Source organism: Coffea eugenioides, chromosome 4, assembly GCF_003713205.1.
Source record: "Coffea eugenioides isolate CCC68of chromosome 4, Ceug_1.0, whole genome shotgun sequence".
Classification (NCBI taxonomy): Eukaryota; Viridiplantae; Streptophyta; class Magnoliopsida; order Gentianales; family Rubiaceae; genus Coffea; species Coffea eugenioides.
The window spans coordinates 41,034,189-41,053,340 of NC_040038.1; the positions used below are offsets into that span (position 1 = coordinate 41,034,189).

The 19,152-nt window shown below is 33.8% G+C and overlaps 1 protein-coding gene across 1 annotated transcript; it reads right to left on the minus strand.

Moving 5' to 3' along the window:
- Nucleotides 1–5,637: 5,637 nt before the first annotated feature.
- On the minus strand, nt 5,638–8,989 carry LOC113767738 (cyclic dof factor 3). Its single transcript, XM_027311918.1, has 2 exons — nt 8,579–8,989; nt 5,638–7,348 (listed from the first exon to the last, which is right to left on the minus strand). Exons 1-2 carry the CDS (start codon nt 8,798–8,800, stop codon nt 6,074–6,076), a joined length of 1,497 nt encoding a protein of 498 aa, XP_027167719.1. The 5' UTR covers nt 8,801–8,989; the 3' UTR covers nt 5,638–6,073.
- Between the last annotated feature and the right edge of the window lie 10,163 nt (nt 8,990–19,152).

The following is a 19,152-nucleotide window of genomic DNA, read 5'->3' on the forward strand; positions in this document are numbered from 1 at the left end:
GTTAAAAAAAAGGGCAAAAAATGTTATGCCATGAAAACATCCATTAATCCTGTAGGCTGAACATAGTGACAAGTGTGCTATTTCTATCCAATTTAGGAGTTGTACACTTTTTTGCCACCAGGTCAAGCCCTGCATGGTATTGGTCACAAAACATAAATACAACATTAGGGACCAAAGAAAAAATAATAATGAAATCCCTATTTTGGTTGGTTCATTTTTGGATGATCTTTCTTCCCTTTTCCTTTTCGTTTTTTGTTTTGTTTCTCTTTTCTGTTCTTAAAGAGGAAGGATAACAGGTCTCTACTTACCTTTTCAGTAACACGATTCCTCAACTTCTAAGTTATAGGTGAATAGCTCAAAAAATCGAACTCAATTTCATCCTACCTCAATCTTACCTTATGGAATGAATTATTTAAGCGCTTCTATCTTTTTAGATGGTACAAAAAATTTAACCGTTTCATTACGAGATTAGAATTATGAACAAATTTTTTGTGACATTTTTGGTATTGATGATAGTTGATGGGTTGGAGACTCAGCTGAATTAAGAATAAATGCTAAATGGATGATCTAACTACAATAAAGAAAGAAATTTCAAGAGTATGTATGTAATAAAAATTCGATTTGCCTAATTTGGAATCTAGCTTAACAATTAATATAATATTTTGAAATATGCTATCATTGCACAATTATGCCCTGAAAGTATCATTATAACAAAAAGATAGTCAAGCAGGAGTAGGAGTGTAAGCGAGTCTAAACAAGTCGAACGTTCCTATGTTCAAATTTGGTTAATTATTTTGATGAGTTTGATTCAAATTTAACTTGTTTACTTATCGAGTCAAGTTCAAACGAGATTTTATGAAGTCAAATTGGAATGAGTTTAAGTAGTTTGAATAGTTTATATGTAAAATTTCATTTTTATACTAATCGAATCGAGTTCCAGTCGAACTTAAAAGTATATCAAACACAAAATACTATTTAAGTTGGTTTCATTAGTTAACAAATCAAATTCGAAAGAGTTCTTAACAAATCAAATTCAATTAAAATATCAAATATAGTTTAGTTCGTCAATCAACCTAAGCAAGGGAATCCACTTGAATCATCTTTGGGACTCAAGCTTCATGGTTGACAACATTTCAAAGTGCATCATCCTTGAGTTCAATCTCGAATTGGTGGGACATAAAATGCATTACATATAGGGCTGACCCTGAATTGCACTTTCTATAACTTTCACTTGAAATGACTAATAAAGCACTAACCAACCAAAGAAAAAAGAGTTGAATGATAATTTTTGATGGGAGGTTGACTTTGGAGTCTTTAGTGCTACATACATGGTTCTCGACAGGGTAAAGGTTGGAATAGTAAATCCCATAATGGGTAAACAGTACCACTTTATGCAACTCAGCCCAAGAGATAGATCCCACTAAGTATAAGAAATTGGACAAAATTGTGGTTATGGACAAACTAACTGGCCCCTGATGTGATTTTTTTTCTAATATTTTAACTTTAATTACATTGGCATAAATCACTTCATTAGTTTTCAAAAATATATCCTATGAATTTATCTAGTCAACCATTTAGTAGCATGATCATTTAGCCACCGTGACATCCTCCAACCATGGTGTTTGTAAAGATAATTTGGACTTAAATAACGTCATAAAAAGTCAGTGGGGACGTCAAATGTTACTCTAGTCTTAAAAGGGCTAACTTCACTGTGCACTTTGTATACTTGTATCATATTCTATCATCGCACTTTAAACTTTAATTTTTAAAACTTTGCACTTTAACCTTTCAGAATTGTTCCATTTAAATCCAATCGATAACACTATTAGAAAACCTAGCGGAATTGAGGATCGTACAAATCAATGATCAAGTACTGAGAGTGATTTTTTTTTCTTTTTTTTGTAAGTGAGAGGATTTAAATTCATTATTTTCTAGTTACAATCCCTTTCATCTCAGCATCCAATCCAACCGTCTCCCAGTATTAAGAGTGATCACATAAAGCAAAAGGACCACACATGGATCAAAATGATACATTGTCATCGATATGCACTGTCTTCTCAAGTAATTTTGCTAACAATGTTACGAGTTAGATTTAAATGGGAAAAGGATGAGAGGTTATGCTACAAAATACCCAAAATTAAAGTTTAAAGTGCAAAATAAAAATAGGGTACAAGTTCAGAGGTATAAAACAAAAATTAATTCATTTTAAATGCATACACAATTTATGTATGTTCGCAACACAATCCTGTAGAATTGCTCAAAAGGAAAAGATAATTAGGAAGAAATCTTAACATCCTTCCCCCCCACCCACACCCCACCCCACAGAAAAAATAAAGAACACCTTAAACTTTACCATCTTATGTCTGCTCTATTCTTCCATAAATTAGGCCTTAGTACGTATCCAGGATGTTGAAAACACGCTAGTTTTTTGTTTCTTTTTTTTTTTCCTATAGAAAAAAATGTTAGGAGGACACTCTCATCCCATTCTAAAATCAAGTCAAGTCATCGGCGCATTTTTTCAATGACTTAGAGTGATTTTTTTATGATTCTCTACCAATGAGAGATTATTGACAACAGACCTTATAAGCTTTAACTTGAATAAGGTGAATGAGTCTTATCAACTCAATCAACCCTAGATAGCAGAAACCGTGTTAGTATCTATAAGGTTTTTCATGTGTAGAATAACGGAAAATTTGCTCCGTTTGAATTAGTTGTTTTTGAAATATTTTACTATAACAGTTTATATAAAAAAAACTTTTACTGTAGATGTTTTTGAAGGGGTTTTTGGAATATACCTTAGACTACCTTTAAAATTAAAATATTTTTAAAATACTTCTTGAAAATTAATATTACCACCCATAACTATCCCCACCGCCACCACCCGCTCCCCTCCCCTTCCCCTCCACCCCTCGAGCTGGTCGCAGCTAAATCACGACCAAAAAGTACCAAACCTTCTGGCTGCGATTTGGCCTCAACCAGCTAGATCGAGGGGGGGAAGGGGATGGCCGGAGGGTGGCGGGGAAGGGGAAGAGGGGAGGAAGAAGAAAAGAGAGGCAAGGAGGAAGGAAAAGGAAGGGGGTGGTGACGGTGGTGGGTGGCGGTGAGAGAGGGGTGGTGGTGGTGGTGGCGGTGGCGGTGGCAGTGAGTGGTGGTGATAGGTGAAAAATGTTGTAGAATTTATTTTATTTTAATTTTTTTATGTGTATTTGCGAATTATTTTTGATATATTGTATGGATGAGATATTTTTTGAGTTGTTTTTGTTTGTGTATTAATGTAGTATTGTATTTTAAAAACTTGCTTTAGAAAATAGGCCAATCCAAACGGAGCATATTTTTCATTCCCAAACTTTGGTTCATGGACACCTTTCACCCTTTGACGTAATACATTTAGTATCCAAACTATCAATTTTTGACCAATTTCATCCTCAAAATAGGAAACTAATCAAATTGAAAGGAAATCAGGCACCTAATGAGCATGAATTTGTTGAGTAAAACTTTTGCACTGTTTAAAATCAGCAAAATGGAATGGCTATCTTCAGTCTCCCAACTACAATATCTTTCTTCCCGACTCTAATTTCCATTCAAATTGATTAATTTTTCATTTGAAGATGAAATTAGTCAAAAATTAATAGTTCAAATACTGAATGTGTTATGTTAGAAAGTTTGAGAACTAAATGTGTTCATAATTCAAGGTTTAGGGATGAAAACTAGTTAGAAAATACCTTAAAAGAATAATACACTCATTATCCGTTTTAGTTTTTAGGTGAGGAGACCTTTCTAACTACTTGGTTAATATAGTACTCAAAAAAAAAAAATCTGATATCCCTTTTTTGGTATACTAGGATTTTTCATATATATTTGAGAGAATGAAAGAAGACCACAAAATAATAGAATTGAGATTGCCAGAAAAGGTAAAAATGCAGTTCTGTCATGCACATGGTTGGTTGCAAGATTCTTAAGCAGATTTTTTGTGGGCCGACTGGCTAGTATTTGATTATCCTTATTCGATATTCGATATTCCCTCCCTATCAAGAAATTTCTTGATTTCCATCAATTATTCTATGTAGGAATGGGACCAGGTGACTACAAATTCTAGCCTACAGGCAGTTTTTGATGTATATGACAATTGGATTAACATTAAAATATATATATATATATATATATGTATATGTATGTATGTATGTATATATATGTATATGTGTGTGTATTCTTTGGTTTCAATGACAGTTTTTTTTACTAAGCAAAGGTATACAGTTTTTTTTTTTTTTTTTTTTTTTTTTTACTTTTCCTAGCAAATTCATCAAGTTTGAATTCGAATTAAGTGGTAAATATTTAAAAAGGAATTTGAGAAAAAAAAATCCTTTCTCTTGACTTCAATTATTTGATCCAAATAATTAGGATTTTTAGTTATTGAGGCAGTGCATACTGCGCGCTTGAAATGATACTCTGCCCCAAGAGAAAATTGTCATTTAGTATGTGCCTAATGCCTTTAAAAGGCAAAGTGCAATGGGGAAAGGAAAAAAAAGAAAAAAGCATGTCCTAAATGCCAAAAGTGTCCATGGCTTTATGTTCATATATAAAATTTTGGGTCCCATACAAACTAATTTCTGAAAAAAAGATGTGGTTTGCAATTGTTGAAGACATGAAAATATCTCTTGTGTCTTGTATTGCCAATCCACCAGGAACACATAATTGTCAGGATTTTGATGATTCCACCAATAGAAAAGGCAGATGTCCCCATTCTTGTCCACATCAATATGAAAGTGAGAAAACAATTTCATTTATTTCTCAGCCTAAAGGGCCTGATTTCATAGACTCATCAGCATCCCTCATTTTCAAGAAACTCATGACAAGCAGGGCAATATTTTCCAGGAAGTACAAGACACTGCATCAAATTCTCATTTCTTTTCTTTTCCTTTTTTTTTTTTTTTAGATACTGGAAATCTATGTTCAGCCATTCAATTGTATAAACTTTTTGATTGGAGTTCAAAAACTTAGGGAGTTTACCAATTATCCAATCTTTAGGAAAGGAGGATAAAGGAGAAAGGAAAAGGTTAGGTTGGAATTGAGAGGGTTGGGTGGGGTGGTGAGTTAACTCACATAACTAAAGTCTTCTTTTATTCCCATCAGTGATTGTGGTTTTCATTTTGGTCCAATACATTAAAGTCATCTTTCCACTTCCTTTTGACAAGTTGTTTGCCTTTGAAAAGGAAAGCAACTTGGCTTTTTCTGATAAAAAAGGAAGAAAAGAACTTGTTTTGTTAACTAAATTTCTCAGAGCTAACTGTTTTGATAAAAAGGGCAATAGGAAGTTAAGGACTTTACATGCACTGACCACATGCAGCCACTTGAGTCCAAGCTGCCACCTACCCTGATGCATTCTTAATGTTTTTCATGTTTGTAAGCATTTGGCATCATTTTATAAGATAGATCTGGGGTTGCATATTTTTGGGAACTGAATAGTACTTCATTTTCTGCAAATCTAGATTCCTTTCCTGTGCCTCAGGAAATGATAATAGATGTGAAAGGAACCCTGAGTTTTCAAAAGCTTTCTGCTGATCAAACTTTTTGATTCTTTGAACTCTCTGAAAATCAGGAAGTGGATGCTTCAGCATAACCATAAACTACAGAAGGGGATACAGTCAAGAAAACAACATTCTCTGCTTTTTATTCATACCATGATGGAGAATGGAAAAAGGCAGCTTTTCACACTAACTAGGTAGTTACATCAGACCACATTTAGATGTTGGTGCATCTAGATATCTATCACTCTCTCACAGTCACACACTACTATCTGTCAGTATTTCTTTATAATAATATTTACATGAAACCACACAAGACAGGTACAAAAAAGAGGCACCTGCTCTGAAGATTAAGGGAAAAAAAAAGAGAAAAAAAAAGGGAGAACTGATTTTCTCCCAGAATTGCCTCAACACACTAATATGTTCACGAGGCAGGAAAATCAACTAGTGGCAAAAACTAGTCTGAAGCGGGGGCAAGCGATTACAAGTCATTCAGTTGAGCTGCACTCAGATTTCTTGGATTGTCGATGCCCCTGAGATAAGTGCACATTTTAGGCACTCTCTTGGAAGGTCACAGACCTTGATAAGGCAGCAGGGTTAGCTTGCAACACCGGCGATGCTGTTGTTAAGTGTTTCTTTTCATCACCCTTTGGTTGAAGGGCCTTGAAAAGCCCTCCCCTGCTGATAGAGTCGTAATTAATTCCAAGGGTTGTCCATATCGAACTCTTTGCAGCTTCGTCAGGATCATCAATCCTCAAAGTTTTGGGAATCAGAATTGATCCTTCAGAAGCCTTCTGCTCTTGGGACTCTTTACCCTCAGGATTGTTTTGTTTAATCAACTCACCATTTCTAGAGTGCTTACCTAAAGTTGGTGAATTAGGACCAGAGCCTGAATTTTTTTGGTTTCCTGTAGGAAAGACAGGGGGTAACCATGGAATACTCCAGGCACCGGGCACCCCGCAGTTCCAAAAAGGAGTAGGGTAAAATGGCATGGGAAACCCCGGGGGACAAATGGCTGGCAAAGGAACAGTGGAACTCCAGGGAAAAGCCCATGGGACCCCAGGAAGACAGGAAACTGGAGATGGAAACCCATTGATTTGTTGCATAACTGGCTCTTGGAGCCCATTTTTGGCTCCATCGACCGTTGAATTCGATGTTGTGACAGAAGAACCACTAGAGCAATCGTCACCATTTTCCGTCCCTTTTAAAGAAACTGAAATTCCATGATCAAGTTTATAGAATCCATTTTGGCTTCCATTTGGTGACTTCTTCTCTGCTAGATTCAAAACTGAAGCCATGGAATCACAAAGCGGGGAGTCAGAACCAAAAGAAAGCACAGTTCCATTGGGTTTAAAGTTCAAGTGGTGAAATCCATTTGGAGTATCAATTCTAGCAGCTTGAAGGGCTTCAGAGATAGTGATATGGCGACAATGTGAGGCAGAATTCTTATTTTTACGTCGACCAGCTCCCACCGGCACATTCCTCATCGTTCCCCCAGCGGTCCAATATCTCTGGCAGCTCTTGCAGAAATGGCGAGGCTGATTAATGTTGTAATTGTTATAGTAACAGAATTTCGTATCCATACTATTACAGCGAGGGCATGGAAGAATTTTATCTGGCTTCTTGAGAGTTTTCTGTTGTGAATCAGTAGTATCGCTCTGATCATTTTCAGCCTTTGGACGTTGTTTTACTGGAGAGTCTTCATCTGTGGAGTAATTGTTGGAGTTTCCATCAGAATCTGATGAGCTTTTAAGAATTGGTAATTCTTCTGCAATTGGATCCTTTACTCGTGGCTCTGAGCTGCAGAGCTTCCCAGATGGACAATCCTGAAATAACACATATTTTCATATGAGTTCCATAAGTGGTAAATACCATCACAATCTACAAATAAAACAAAACCATAGCAAGATGATTGTTCAACTCCTTGCAGTAATTCGTCTTGATAACCAATATAATATTCCCATCAAGGATCTACATAGAGCAAAATTTCCCCCAGGAGGTCCTAGTTCTTTCCACCAATGTTCAATTCTGGCAGAATAGGCAAGGGTGCAGATCTTTTAAAAGGAATTAAACAATGAGAAGTCTCTTTTGACTTGCAGAAAGAAGACAGCAGCACTACTAGGCTGTCAAATTACCAGGATTTACAAAATTTATTTGCCACAGAGAATAACAAAGTTCTCATCCAAAGGCTTACAAAACAAAGCAGAGGTACCAATTACCAGCAAACACTTCATAATACCTTATTAGCCAATAGCTGAACTACAGAACACAGGGCCAGAAGGCTGTTGGGCAAAGAATATCCATTTTGTAAAAACAAATCCACGAGATTAAATAATAGTCATCTTAAAAGCAGAGTGGAAACTTCCAGAATCAAACACAATTTTCATTGACAGTTTCAAAAAGACAAAAAAGGCTTAGCAGAATCAATTCTGTTTCGCTGCCAAAAATGAATCTAGAAACTAGAACTACTCCAATTCTCATCCAGCATCTAGAAAAGAAAAGGAAAAAGAGAAAAAAAGCATCAAAAAACACTAGTAATTTGCAGAATATTTATCAAGAAGATCAAAGTTTGAAACTTATGAGACTGTACTAAATTTGAACACCACCCCACTAATACTCTCACTCTTTTATTTACTTCCAAAATCACTACTTAGAAGAAGAAACTTTTGGAGACAAGAAGCAAAGGATGCCAAGAACTGCTTTACCATCATAAGAACAAGAATCTAAAAATATCAAATACGCTTGGGAATTTACCAGAAAAGGCTTCTTTACTAGTTAATACTATTAGTAAAAATCACAAAAAAAAAAACATTTCTATTACCAAAACTTATAACACCAGTTAAAGAGAAAACAGGGATCACAATCACAAGCTTCTCAACTGAAGGCAAAGCTGATAAAGTAAAGCCAACCCATTAATCAGCAGCCTATTTTAGCATCTGGGCCGTCCTCAATTCCTGTTAAAGACCTCACATGCCACGGCATTTTTTTGGTACACACAGTACACCTTCAGCGTGTGTATTTCAAAAAGAAAGAAAAAAAGGGTGCTAAAACAGTACCTTATCAGAAGCAGTTTCTCGCTTCTCTTGATCTTTCTCATCTTCAGCTTTTCTGCTGTCCATAGACAGATCAGAATCCGACCCGACGCTGTTTTCTCCGCCAGAAGCACCAGAAGAGTCCTCGCCGGCGGCGGGAACCACCACAAGAATCCGCTTGCCGTTCTCCAGCAAGGCAATCTTTTTCCCAAAAAGCTTGATTTCTGGGTCCTTCATTTCCTTCATTTTTTTTATCAATCCGTTGCTCTGGCCGTTGCCGGTATCTTCCCGGAGGATGTCGTTTAACTCGTCTCCTTCTCCTTCTTCTTCTTCTTCCTTAAAAAAATATCCACAAAAATAAGAAAAGATGCTGCTGCTGGCAAGAGCTGAGGTCTGAGGGGGCTGATGAAAAGGCGCTAAGAAGGCTTTGTTGGCATCGTTGAGAAGTCTGATTTTGATCTGCGTTTAATTAATAACGACGAGGGGGATGTGGGTGCCACGTCAGCAGCTGATTAATTTTCTCAGCCACAAGTTTTATTGTGGCCCTTGATACCCACATATCTTTTACTCCCCTTGGCAATTTTAGATTTCAGACAAAGCATCATGTTAGCTCTACTTTATTACTATTAGTTTACTTTTAATAATATTAGTACATGATTCTACTACTTCTTGTTGCATGGAAACTTTGGTGCACTCTCACTTTCTACTTTTTCCCTTTTTTTTTTTGTACAATTTTTGGGTGTCATTTTTGCCCACTCTAAAAACTTGTTTGCAATTTCTACCCCCACATATTGTAGTAGCCGTCGTGCTATAAAGTATAGACATGTTTGAGAAGAAAAGGGTATCTTAATCTTGGGTGTGAATTAGATGTTGAATGCTATATTGATGTAGTTACATCTTTTTTCTTTTAAATTAAAAAAAACATTGATACAGTCCGGTAAAAAATTTGAAAAAAATGAAATGGGGAAAAATGAAAAGAGCTAACTAGAATCAAAATGGATCATTTGGTGTTTTTACTTACTTTCTCGAAGGGTATAATCGTCATATAATGCATGCATACTCGATTGACTTATGAAATTAAAATTTTTTATTTGAAAAGAGAGGAAAAAATTTTCTACGTAGTTGACCATATCAATAGTGATCAATCAATCGGCTCAAGGTTTGATTGGAAATCTGTGTAAGCATGGATATATTAAAAGACCTTGACCAAATTCATTAAATAATACACCAAGTCTTGATTGCTAATTAGAAAAAGAAATCCAAAAAAAAAAAAAGAGAATATGAATAAGGGCAATATAATAGGGTACAACAAAGTATTTATTCAGGCATCTTTGAAGGGAATAATCAAGCCGTTCCTTTCTCTCTCTCTTGAAGGTATTGCTTTTCTCTTGTTGTACCTCTAGAATCCATCTGGGAGACTGTTCTGTTCTGAAAACGTAGCTTTTCTTAGTGAAGTGGCAGAAGACTATTGGGTAAAATGAGGATAAAGTCGTACTCTGGTGGGAACTTTTAGGTAATGAATGGCACTTCAGTTGTGAGGGAGTCATGGGTTTTTCCTCAAAAAAGAAAAAAAGGAATCAGGAAACGGGGCAGGAACGGTTGCTGGCCAAGATTTGGTCAAAAAAATAATACTCCCTCCGTCTCACTTTGATAATTCCGTTTTTTTTTCACATAATTTAAGAAAAAGTAGTTAATTTTGTTGGAAAAAGTAAATTTAGATTGCTATTTTTCTAAAATACCCTCACATTAAATATGGTACAACTTTATGAGAACTTGAATTGATGGTAAAAAAAGAATCAACTCTCATTAAATGGGGTAGGTTTATAGTAACAACTACTTACATTGAATAAGGGTATTTTAGAAAAATTAAAATACAACTACATTCTTCAATTGAAAAGTGGACTACAATTTGAAACAGATGAAAAAGGAATACAGGACTATCAAAGTGGGACAGAGGGAGTAATAATGTAAGATTCAGATTTTATTTTATATATTATTTTATATATTTTGTGTGAGATTTACAAAATTTTGTTTTATAATTACACGTTATATAAAATGAGTTACATCTGTGCAAATTGAATTATATTTTATGTAAAATGCACAAAATCAATCCGAACGATTTCTCTGATGAGTGTTCGGGCCACTTGCCACTGATCCAAGTACTCACGGTTTCACAGGGGAAAAAAAAAAGAAAATAAAATAAAATAAAGAAAAAGAAAACTGACCAGTTAGGGTGCCACGTGTTCTGTTGAAGTTGTCTCATTGTTTAGGATGCCCAGCCCAAATTATTGAATGTTTCTCTTAATAATAAATATTTAATTAGATCCACCCAAAAAAAAATCATATATAATTAGAAAAAGTGCAGATTAAAAAATTTGAGGTATGCTAATTAAAAGCAAATAAAACAACGGATGCAATTTCAGCACATGACTTATTTTTCTTTTTTCTTTTTCTCTTTTTTTTAAAAATTTTTTTTTTGCTTGCTTGTTAAATAGCTGCACATGTTGGTGTGATTATTACTCCCAATTTCTTTTCTTATCAAATTATCCATTCATAAAACAAATTGATTACTTCCCCAAAATCAATGGCCCAAATTCAACTACTTTTGTCAAGCCGAGCTATTTGACCAATCATGTCTTCTTTTATGGAAGTCTTCAACCAACTCAAACATCTCAACTCAAGAACTTAAGGTGGCCTAATCATGTATACCCTACTCAGATATACAATGCATAAAAATCTCCCCCCAAAAAAAAAAAAAGGAGACTCATATTTTTTTTTTCCCCCGGAATATCATGACACATAAGAATGAAATTAAAAAAAAAAAAAGATGCAAAAGACATATATTTCCATGAAAAGAAGAGATAATTGTAATAATGGCCTCAATAGAATTTGTTTTTCTCGTTGAAAAGAATGTTAATATTTTCATAAATACTGTTTTTTTTTTTAGTGGCTGCGATCTTTTGCCATAGTCCAATTGCCAGATTTGGAGGGGAAGAATAGGTTTCTTAGGTTTTGTGGCCATTTTTAGTGCACTCAGCCAGTAGGGAACTCATAATATCTTGAGCCAATGTTAAGGTTGTTGCATTTACTTTGACTCAACAACACATGTTATAGTTCTTTCATCTTTTCTTTTTGGTAATAATAATAATTTTCCAATGATATATGCTTGAGCAGGAAGTATTTCCCACGTCAGGATTTACTGCAATGTTGACTTGGAATCGAAGAAAAAGACGGGGCTTCATCTCTAGGTGTAACTCCAATTAATGGTCAAGTTAATAAATATGTATTAAATTCAAGAAAGAAAAAAAAATATAGAGAATCTGATTCAAGAAAGATTATCTGATTATTCTTGGATCCGTACATCTTGTGAGCATCCTATGTGAGCATACACATAGCTGTCTGTATGAATAGTACCTCATGCATGTCTACTATTCTGAACAGTGCTCTCGTTTGAATTGTTACTTTTAGAAGTTTTCATAAAAAATATATCGTAACAATTTAATATATATGATGTAAAGAGGTGATTGAAAAATGTATTCATAAAAAATGTGAAAATTTTTATGCCAAAAATACTTTCCAAACCAGGTTTTCTAGTTTGGGCAACGAGGGCACCTGCATGATACAAGTGTGTTTGGATTGTCAAATTATTTCAAATAATATTTCGCTTGCATTATAAACAAATTTTTCAGTTCACCTTTTTATATTTCCAACTTTTTTTATCTCACATACATCACATCACAAAAAGTGCTACAGTAATTATTCCAAATAGGTTTGTTTGGATAGCTGATTATTTTTCCAAATATATTTGCTTACATCATCATTACAATTTCCAATACACCTTTTTATCTCACATACATCACATCACAAAAAGTGTTACAGTAAAATATCTCAAATAACTTACGATCCAAATCCAAACACTAAAACACACTAAATTCTACCTAGTGATGATGCAGATGACACTTGTCCTTAACAAAGAGTGTCCACGTATCATTCAATTAAAAATACAAAATAAACTGTTAAGCTATGAAGAGACTGATGGATCTGAGGGAAAAAATACCTAAAAAACAGTCATTAAATTGAGGGTTGACGGCTCAAAAGATGGACTTGGCTCATGTTCAATGGATTCTCTCTCTGTTTTCTACCATGCATATTTGGATGTATATTTTCATGCTAAGTGTCCAAATTATCCATTCAGAATGCATGTGTCTGTCATGTGGGCTAACTTCCATTTATCTTAACAGTAAACACTGACGAAATGGTCAAGATGATGAAATACTTTTAGGAGTTCTGGGGCCTAATTGGCATGAAAAGTAATTTGGTGTATGAATTGAGAATCTTGAAAAGTTTAATGACTTATCGTGTGCTTTAAAATTTTTTAATATCTTAATAATACAATAAATATAAACATTAAGTAGAGCTTTATTAGAATTTCTTTTAACTTCGATAAGAAATTTGTTCTTTTGGCACTTTTTAAATGAAGATCATGCATTTGATAAAACTAAAGTTTGAAAACTGAAATTTAAAATCTTAAATTTGAATCCATTAAATTAGTAAATTATTAAGTACTAAATTTGATACATTTGAGTGTATATCACATTAAGTGATAAGTGAATAGTTTATTACTCATTTTTTTGGATCAAGTTTTGCCTAGAAAATTCAGGGTGCATTTAATAAAATTGAAATTTGAAAACTAAAATCTGAAATCTGGAGTCTGAATCCATTAAATTATTGAATTGTTAAGTATTAAATCAAATACAGTTCTGTATATCACATTCAGTGATAAGTAAATAGTTTATCACTTATTTTTGAATAAAAATTTGTTCTATAATTTCATTGTAGTCAAATTTTAGCAAAGAATCAATTACTTAAATATCAATACGTTACCAAATCATTATCCATTATAATTCCATAATTGAAACCCATAAAAACAATCAAACAAAATCTATTTAAATTCAATCCAATAGGATGAGACAAATACAACTAAAGTAATCAAGTTTTTACATTTGAGACAAATACAATCACTAAGTTATTATTGTGTTTCTTTTTTTGAGAAAAAAGTGTTATTATGTTAAGTGCAATTAGGAATTTAGTGTAAATGTATTAGTAAATTTAGTATAACTAATCAATAATTTCTATTAGTAGCATGTATAATTATTAGTATAATTGATAATATCAATTATATTACATATATTAATATATATATTATATAATACTTATAGCTAACAATATCATTATGATAAGTTTGTAACTAATTAAATTAAATATATATAATTATACACATATGTATTTAATTTTTTTAACGGGTGGCGTGGCAGTGCCGCCTAATTGGCATCCCTATCAATTTGTAATGACTGAGAGGCATCATGCACTTCAGTAGGATTTATTAAGATAATATTTCAATAGGGCCCTTTCTTTCTCTTTTGAAGAAATATTTTATATCAGTGACGTGCCAATTCTAATTAAAGAATTAAATTAATGATCAATAGAAGACAAATTCTGGACTCCAGGAGCATTATTTTCTTTTCTATATTAGCAGGTTATTATATACTTGCAACATGGTGTCCTTTTATGATGATATTAATGAAAAAAATCTTTGATTTTTTTAAGCAATGGAGAAATTATAAAATACTGTAGGATGACCATTTTGCATTAAGTTTCTGAAGCACATGAGTGAGTGACATACTCTTGACTGATTTCCCACATTCTAGGCTTTAACTCTTTTAAAAAGATTAAATAATACTATGCCATATCAGCTTTTCGTAAAGATACGAAGAAAACAAAGATACATGACTGGTGGGACAAATAGCCTAAAAACTCTATCAAATATTTTCAAAATTACCAAGTCTAATCTTTTAACCTATTAAATCTTCAAACTCTTATATTTGTCGATTTCATATTGAAGTAATAGAACTTTCCTTCGTTAGTGATGGAAATCCAAAATATGTTTCTCATTTCAAAATTAGCCTTACGAAAATCCATAGAAATAAAACCGCGTTGATATCAAAATATAGGAAAATGTTCAAGAATTCAAGAATTTTACTAATCAGTGTACTAAGGGCACTTTTGAATATAAATAATTAACCATATAAAAATATGCACTCACATTCATTTTTTTTTAACATTTAGGTTTTATTTAATAACTCAATTCAATATTAAAATTTAATATATTCAAATCTTAACATATTCAGACGCATTTGATAACTAAAACTCGAACATCTGAATTAATTAAGTAGTACTGAATTTTTTAGACAAAACTTGCTCTAAAAATAAGTAATAAGCTGTTCGCTTAACATTTAATGTAATATACACTCAAATATATCAAATTTAGTACTTAATAGTTCGGTAAAATAATAGATTTAAATTTCAGATTTTAGATTTCAATTTTCAATTTTATCAAACGCACCGTTAGTCATTTTCTTATTCAATTTCATCTCTTTGAAAATTTAACACTTGACTCCAAATTAATAAGTGTTTCTGGAGCACCCATCAAACGGGTACAAATTTTAGTGAATTAGAAAAATATAACAAGGGTCTATCAAAAAATTAAAAAAAAAAAGAGAAAGAAATCTAACAAAGGATGTTGTTGCAATTAGTGAAAATCTGTCAAGGTCCATGTTATTTACCCTAGCTTTAAACAAAAGCAAACAGAAACAATAAATTGTGTCCATGTCTTTTCAAGGGGCACACCAAAAAAAAATGAAAAAGAAATTATCCTATTGTGAAGAATATTAGAATATTCCCTAACAGTTTTAACTATACGAACTAAAGAAGCCACTCTTGGCTGGGGGAATAACACTCCAATTAGTGTGTTTAATTATTAAAAAAACATGCAGACATCGCCACTTAAGTGTCTTAATCACTGTCATTACTTACAAGAAACGCAATTAAATGGACGACACGTGTAAATCACAAACAAAAGGAGTAATTTGAGACTCGCACCTGCCCTAATTTTCGGTACCCAAAAAAATAATTGAAAGTTGAAAAGCGTTGTGTAATTTCCACGCGTACAGATAAAAAGGTTCCCGACGGATCTTTTTCTCTTTCGGTGTGTGCCCTGAAGTCGTGCTGATATCTTTTACTAGTTTATGGAATAAGGAGATAACAAGTGGCATTTATCTATTGGAGGCGGAGTTTATGACTTTAATTAAACGAGTAATTTGTACAAGTTTTGTTCAAAAGAGGCCTTTTGTTTATGAATTAATGTCAATTTTAGATGTTGGACCACACATTACGGCCGGTTTTTGATAGAGTTGGACTTTTTGACCTTTAGGATTTAGCTTTTAGACAAAGTTTGATTTAGACCCTTGATGTTTGAAAATGACGATAGAGTCAAGTAGAATTTTGATTTTCGATAAAATAATAAATTGGAATATATGTTAAAGAATGAGATATTTAACATAAAAAATAAAAGGGCAGTTAGGGTTAGCGAATGAAATTCTTGGATATTCTTTTTATAGAGAAAGAGTTTATTAGATTAGTAATTAAAGTTCAGTGGTCAGGGGAGGGATCTTAAAATCTTCCCTTTTAGATTTAAGATTCGAATCCTGGCTTGGGAGCTTTTAATTCATCTCGATTTGGGAGGATTTATTAATTTTTTATTTTCTTTTTATAATAAAAGCTCATCAAGAGATAATTTTTGTCATGCTTGGATTATGTTCTCAAAAGTTTTGTAATTCAGATATATAAAATGGAGGCAACTAAATTAAAAGGATTGAAGTCTAATCAAGACAACATTTTTGGAATCAAATGGTATAATTTGCACAAAATTCTCATGAGCAGAAGCCATTGCACCATGAATTTTCCTAACGGATAGACATTCATGTCCAAATGGTGTTAGGGCTTCGCGATAAGGAAAGCCTCCCGTAAAAGGGCGGATCTATGTCCTGACCTGACACCATTTAGTTTATATGGCCCAAATTCCAGGAATGGTTTCATTTGGGCCGAAGGAATATCTCTCAATTCCTGATCGATCTACCATGGGTAGATGTATTTCCTTTCTCTTATCAAATCTTTGCGCCTGGAGAGTTGTCGAGAAATTTATCAGAGTTGATATTAGGCATGGCAATTGATAGGATATAGTTTGGATCCCTTTGACTTAGATTTTCAAATTCCAATCTATTAAATTTAGTTAGATACATATTCATTAAATAATTTTAAGATGGCACAATAAGAAATTTCAGTTTTTTTAGTGACATTTATCTTACTCCTATACTAGCCTACATTATGAAAAAGGAAGAGTCTAAAAAGACTTGTATAGGGATTAAAGAGTGAACCACAAAATCAAAAAATGCACTACTGCACTTTTTGAATTTTTTAAGAGCAAAGGAAGCAATGCACTAAGTGGGGTTTGGTCATTGGACCAAGGTCCAATGGTTAGAAATTTCACGTAGTGCACGAGAGAATTTTAAAGAAATTTCAATAAGTGATGTACTTTGGTGGATCATATATAAATGTATGTGACAAGAACTACTAAAGAAGTACACTTAGAAGGATTAGTTTATTCTTTTTCTGATAATCGTCTACCATAGCTTAAGTCAGTTTGTTACTGTATTGGCTTTACCTCATAGTTTTCCCAAGATTCAATTATTTATTATTGGGTTTATTTTGGTGTCTAAGCATCGGTGTCTAGATGCCACTTTGAGTCCCGTATAATCGTGAGTCAATCCGGGTCGTTCTTAAGGGGTCAAAATCTCCTATTGTCTGTTTTAGGGGTGAAATCGAGTCGAGTCGATTTCGACTAGTGACGTACTGGAGCTCGAGTGAGCTCGAGACTTGATAATAACATAAGCAGACTCGAACTCGACTCGATTGAGATCGACATGCCATTCGAGCTTAATATCGAGTCGAGTACTCGAGCTCGATGATCCTACTGTCATTTGTTAGTTTGCCCCTTTCTTGCACAATTTCTAATAATCTAAAGAATCTAGACTTTGTATCTTAAATGCAACACTACTAATTTGTACTAAACAATAAACTAAGTTGCAGTAAACATTCGAATTAAAGTACATTAATATCAATTGAACAAGATTAATTGCAATGCAAAGAAACAAAACGTAGAAGCCGATTAAAGTCTTGGAGCCTAGCAAATGGATAAGACTTAGAAGCATGCCGTTGCTTCTTTGAACTTTGAAGGACAAGCACCTCATGGCCATGATCAATAACTAGAAACAAACGTATGCGATACAGCGATAACTAGTTTTAGGCCTTCTCAACAGATTCCAACCAATAACCAGAAACCAAGTATGGCCATGATCAAGATTCAAGAATTCTAGCTTCTAAATTCAGAAATTCCACAAAAGAGAAACCAATGAGAAACAAAAGGGCAGGCAGATTAAAGAAAAACCATACGCATGCAGAAACTAAGTGGCCATGATCCACATTAACATTTCAGCAATATACACAAGCAACAACCTATTCTCAACCTCATCAGAATTTCACGAAAATAGAAACAAGAGTGCAGCCAATTGAAAGGAAAAATTTAGGGAAATTTTCTAGAGTCTAATGAGCATTTAGAAGCTCCTGTTTGTAATCTGGTAAATCCAATAGCTTGTTTGCTCCTTATGCATCTTCAACTTCGATGTACAATCTACAATACCTAACCATACACAAATGACAAATCAACGAACTTATGTGCAATTTAAATTTAAAATTTGAACACAACTTAAAGCAAATTAAGAACAAGAAAATCAGAATTCACAAAAAAGATGGACCTGATTTCCAGCAAGTTATTTGCTCCTTATGCAATTTCAAACATTGGGCAGCTCATATTCTTTGAGAGCTTTCTGTGGCTGCATTTAGGTGGTGGAAATGCAAATAAATATAATACTATAAAATCAACAAACAAACTAATAAATACTAATTTATCTCTGCAATAACAAATTTATATAGATATAACTTACTTCTTTTTAACCCCGTGTAAATTTCTACACCAATCGCCCGCACACATTAACATCTGGACTGTCTCTGAAGCAAGTGAAGCACGGTGGGAATCAATCACCCTAGTTCCAGCACTAAAGGTGGCCTCAGATGCGACGGTAGTGATAAGAATGGCCAATACATCAGCTGCTAGTTGAGAGAGTGCCGGGTATGCTGTCCGGTTGATTTTCCACCAATCTAAACAGTTGAAATCCTTTGGATTTTGTCCAGTAGGTTGGCGAGGCTTGTCTAGGTTATCCACCAACTCGCTCTTGTGGGGCTCATCGGATTCGAGTTCACCACAATACTCATCCAAATCATCCCAATAGTCAGCACTTGCTCGAGGTAGACACACTATTTCGGATGCAGCATTTAATGAACAATCTGTCCCTGCATTTCCACTTGTAGCCATAGCAACGTACTCGTCATAAAGCTCAAAGATGGCTTTTCGAACATCTGTGATATTCTCTTAAGCTTCATATGTGAAATACATCTTAGGGAAGACGAACTCTATTGCTCGCATTTTCTATTTGGGATCCAAGATAGCTGCAGTGGACATCAATAAATTGCACTCTTTCCAGTATTTGTCAAACTTGAGCTTCATTCTTGTAATCATACCCTGGACAAAATCATCTTCATCATCCACTCATGCATCCAAGAGTTTCTTCACCTTTAGAATCTCA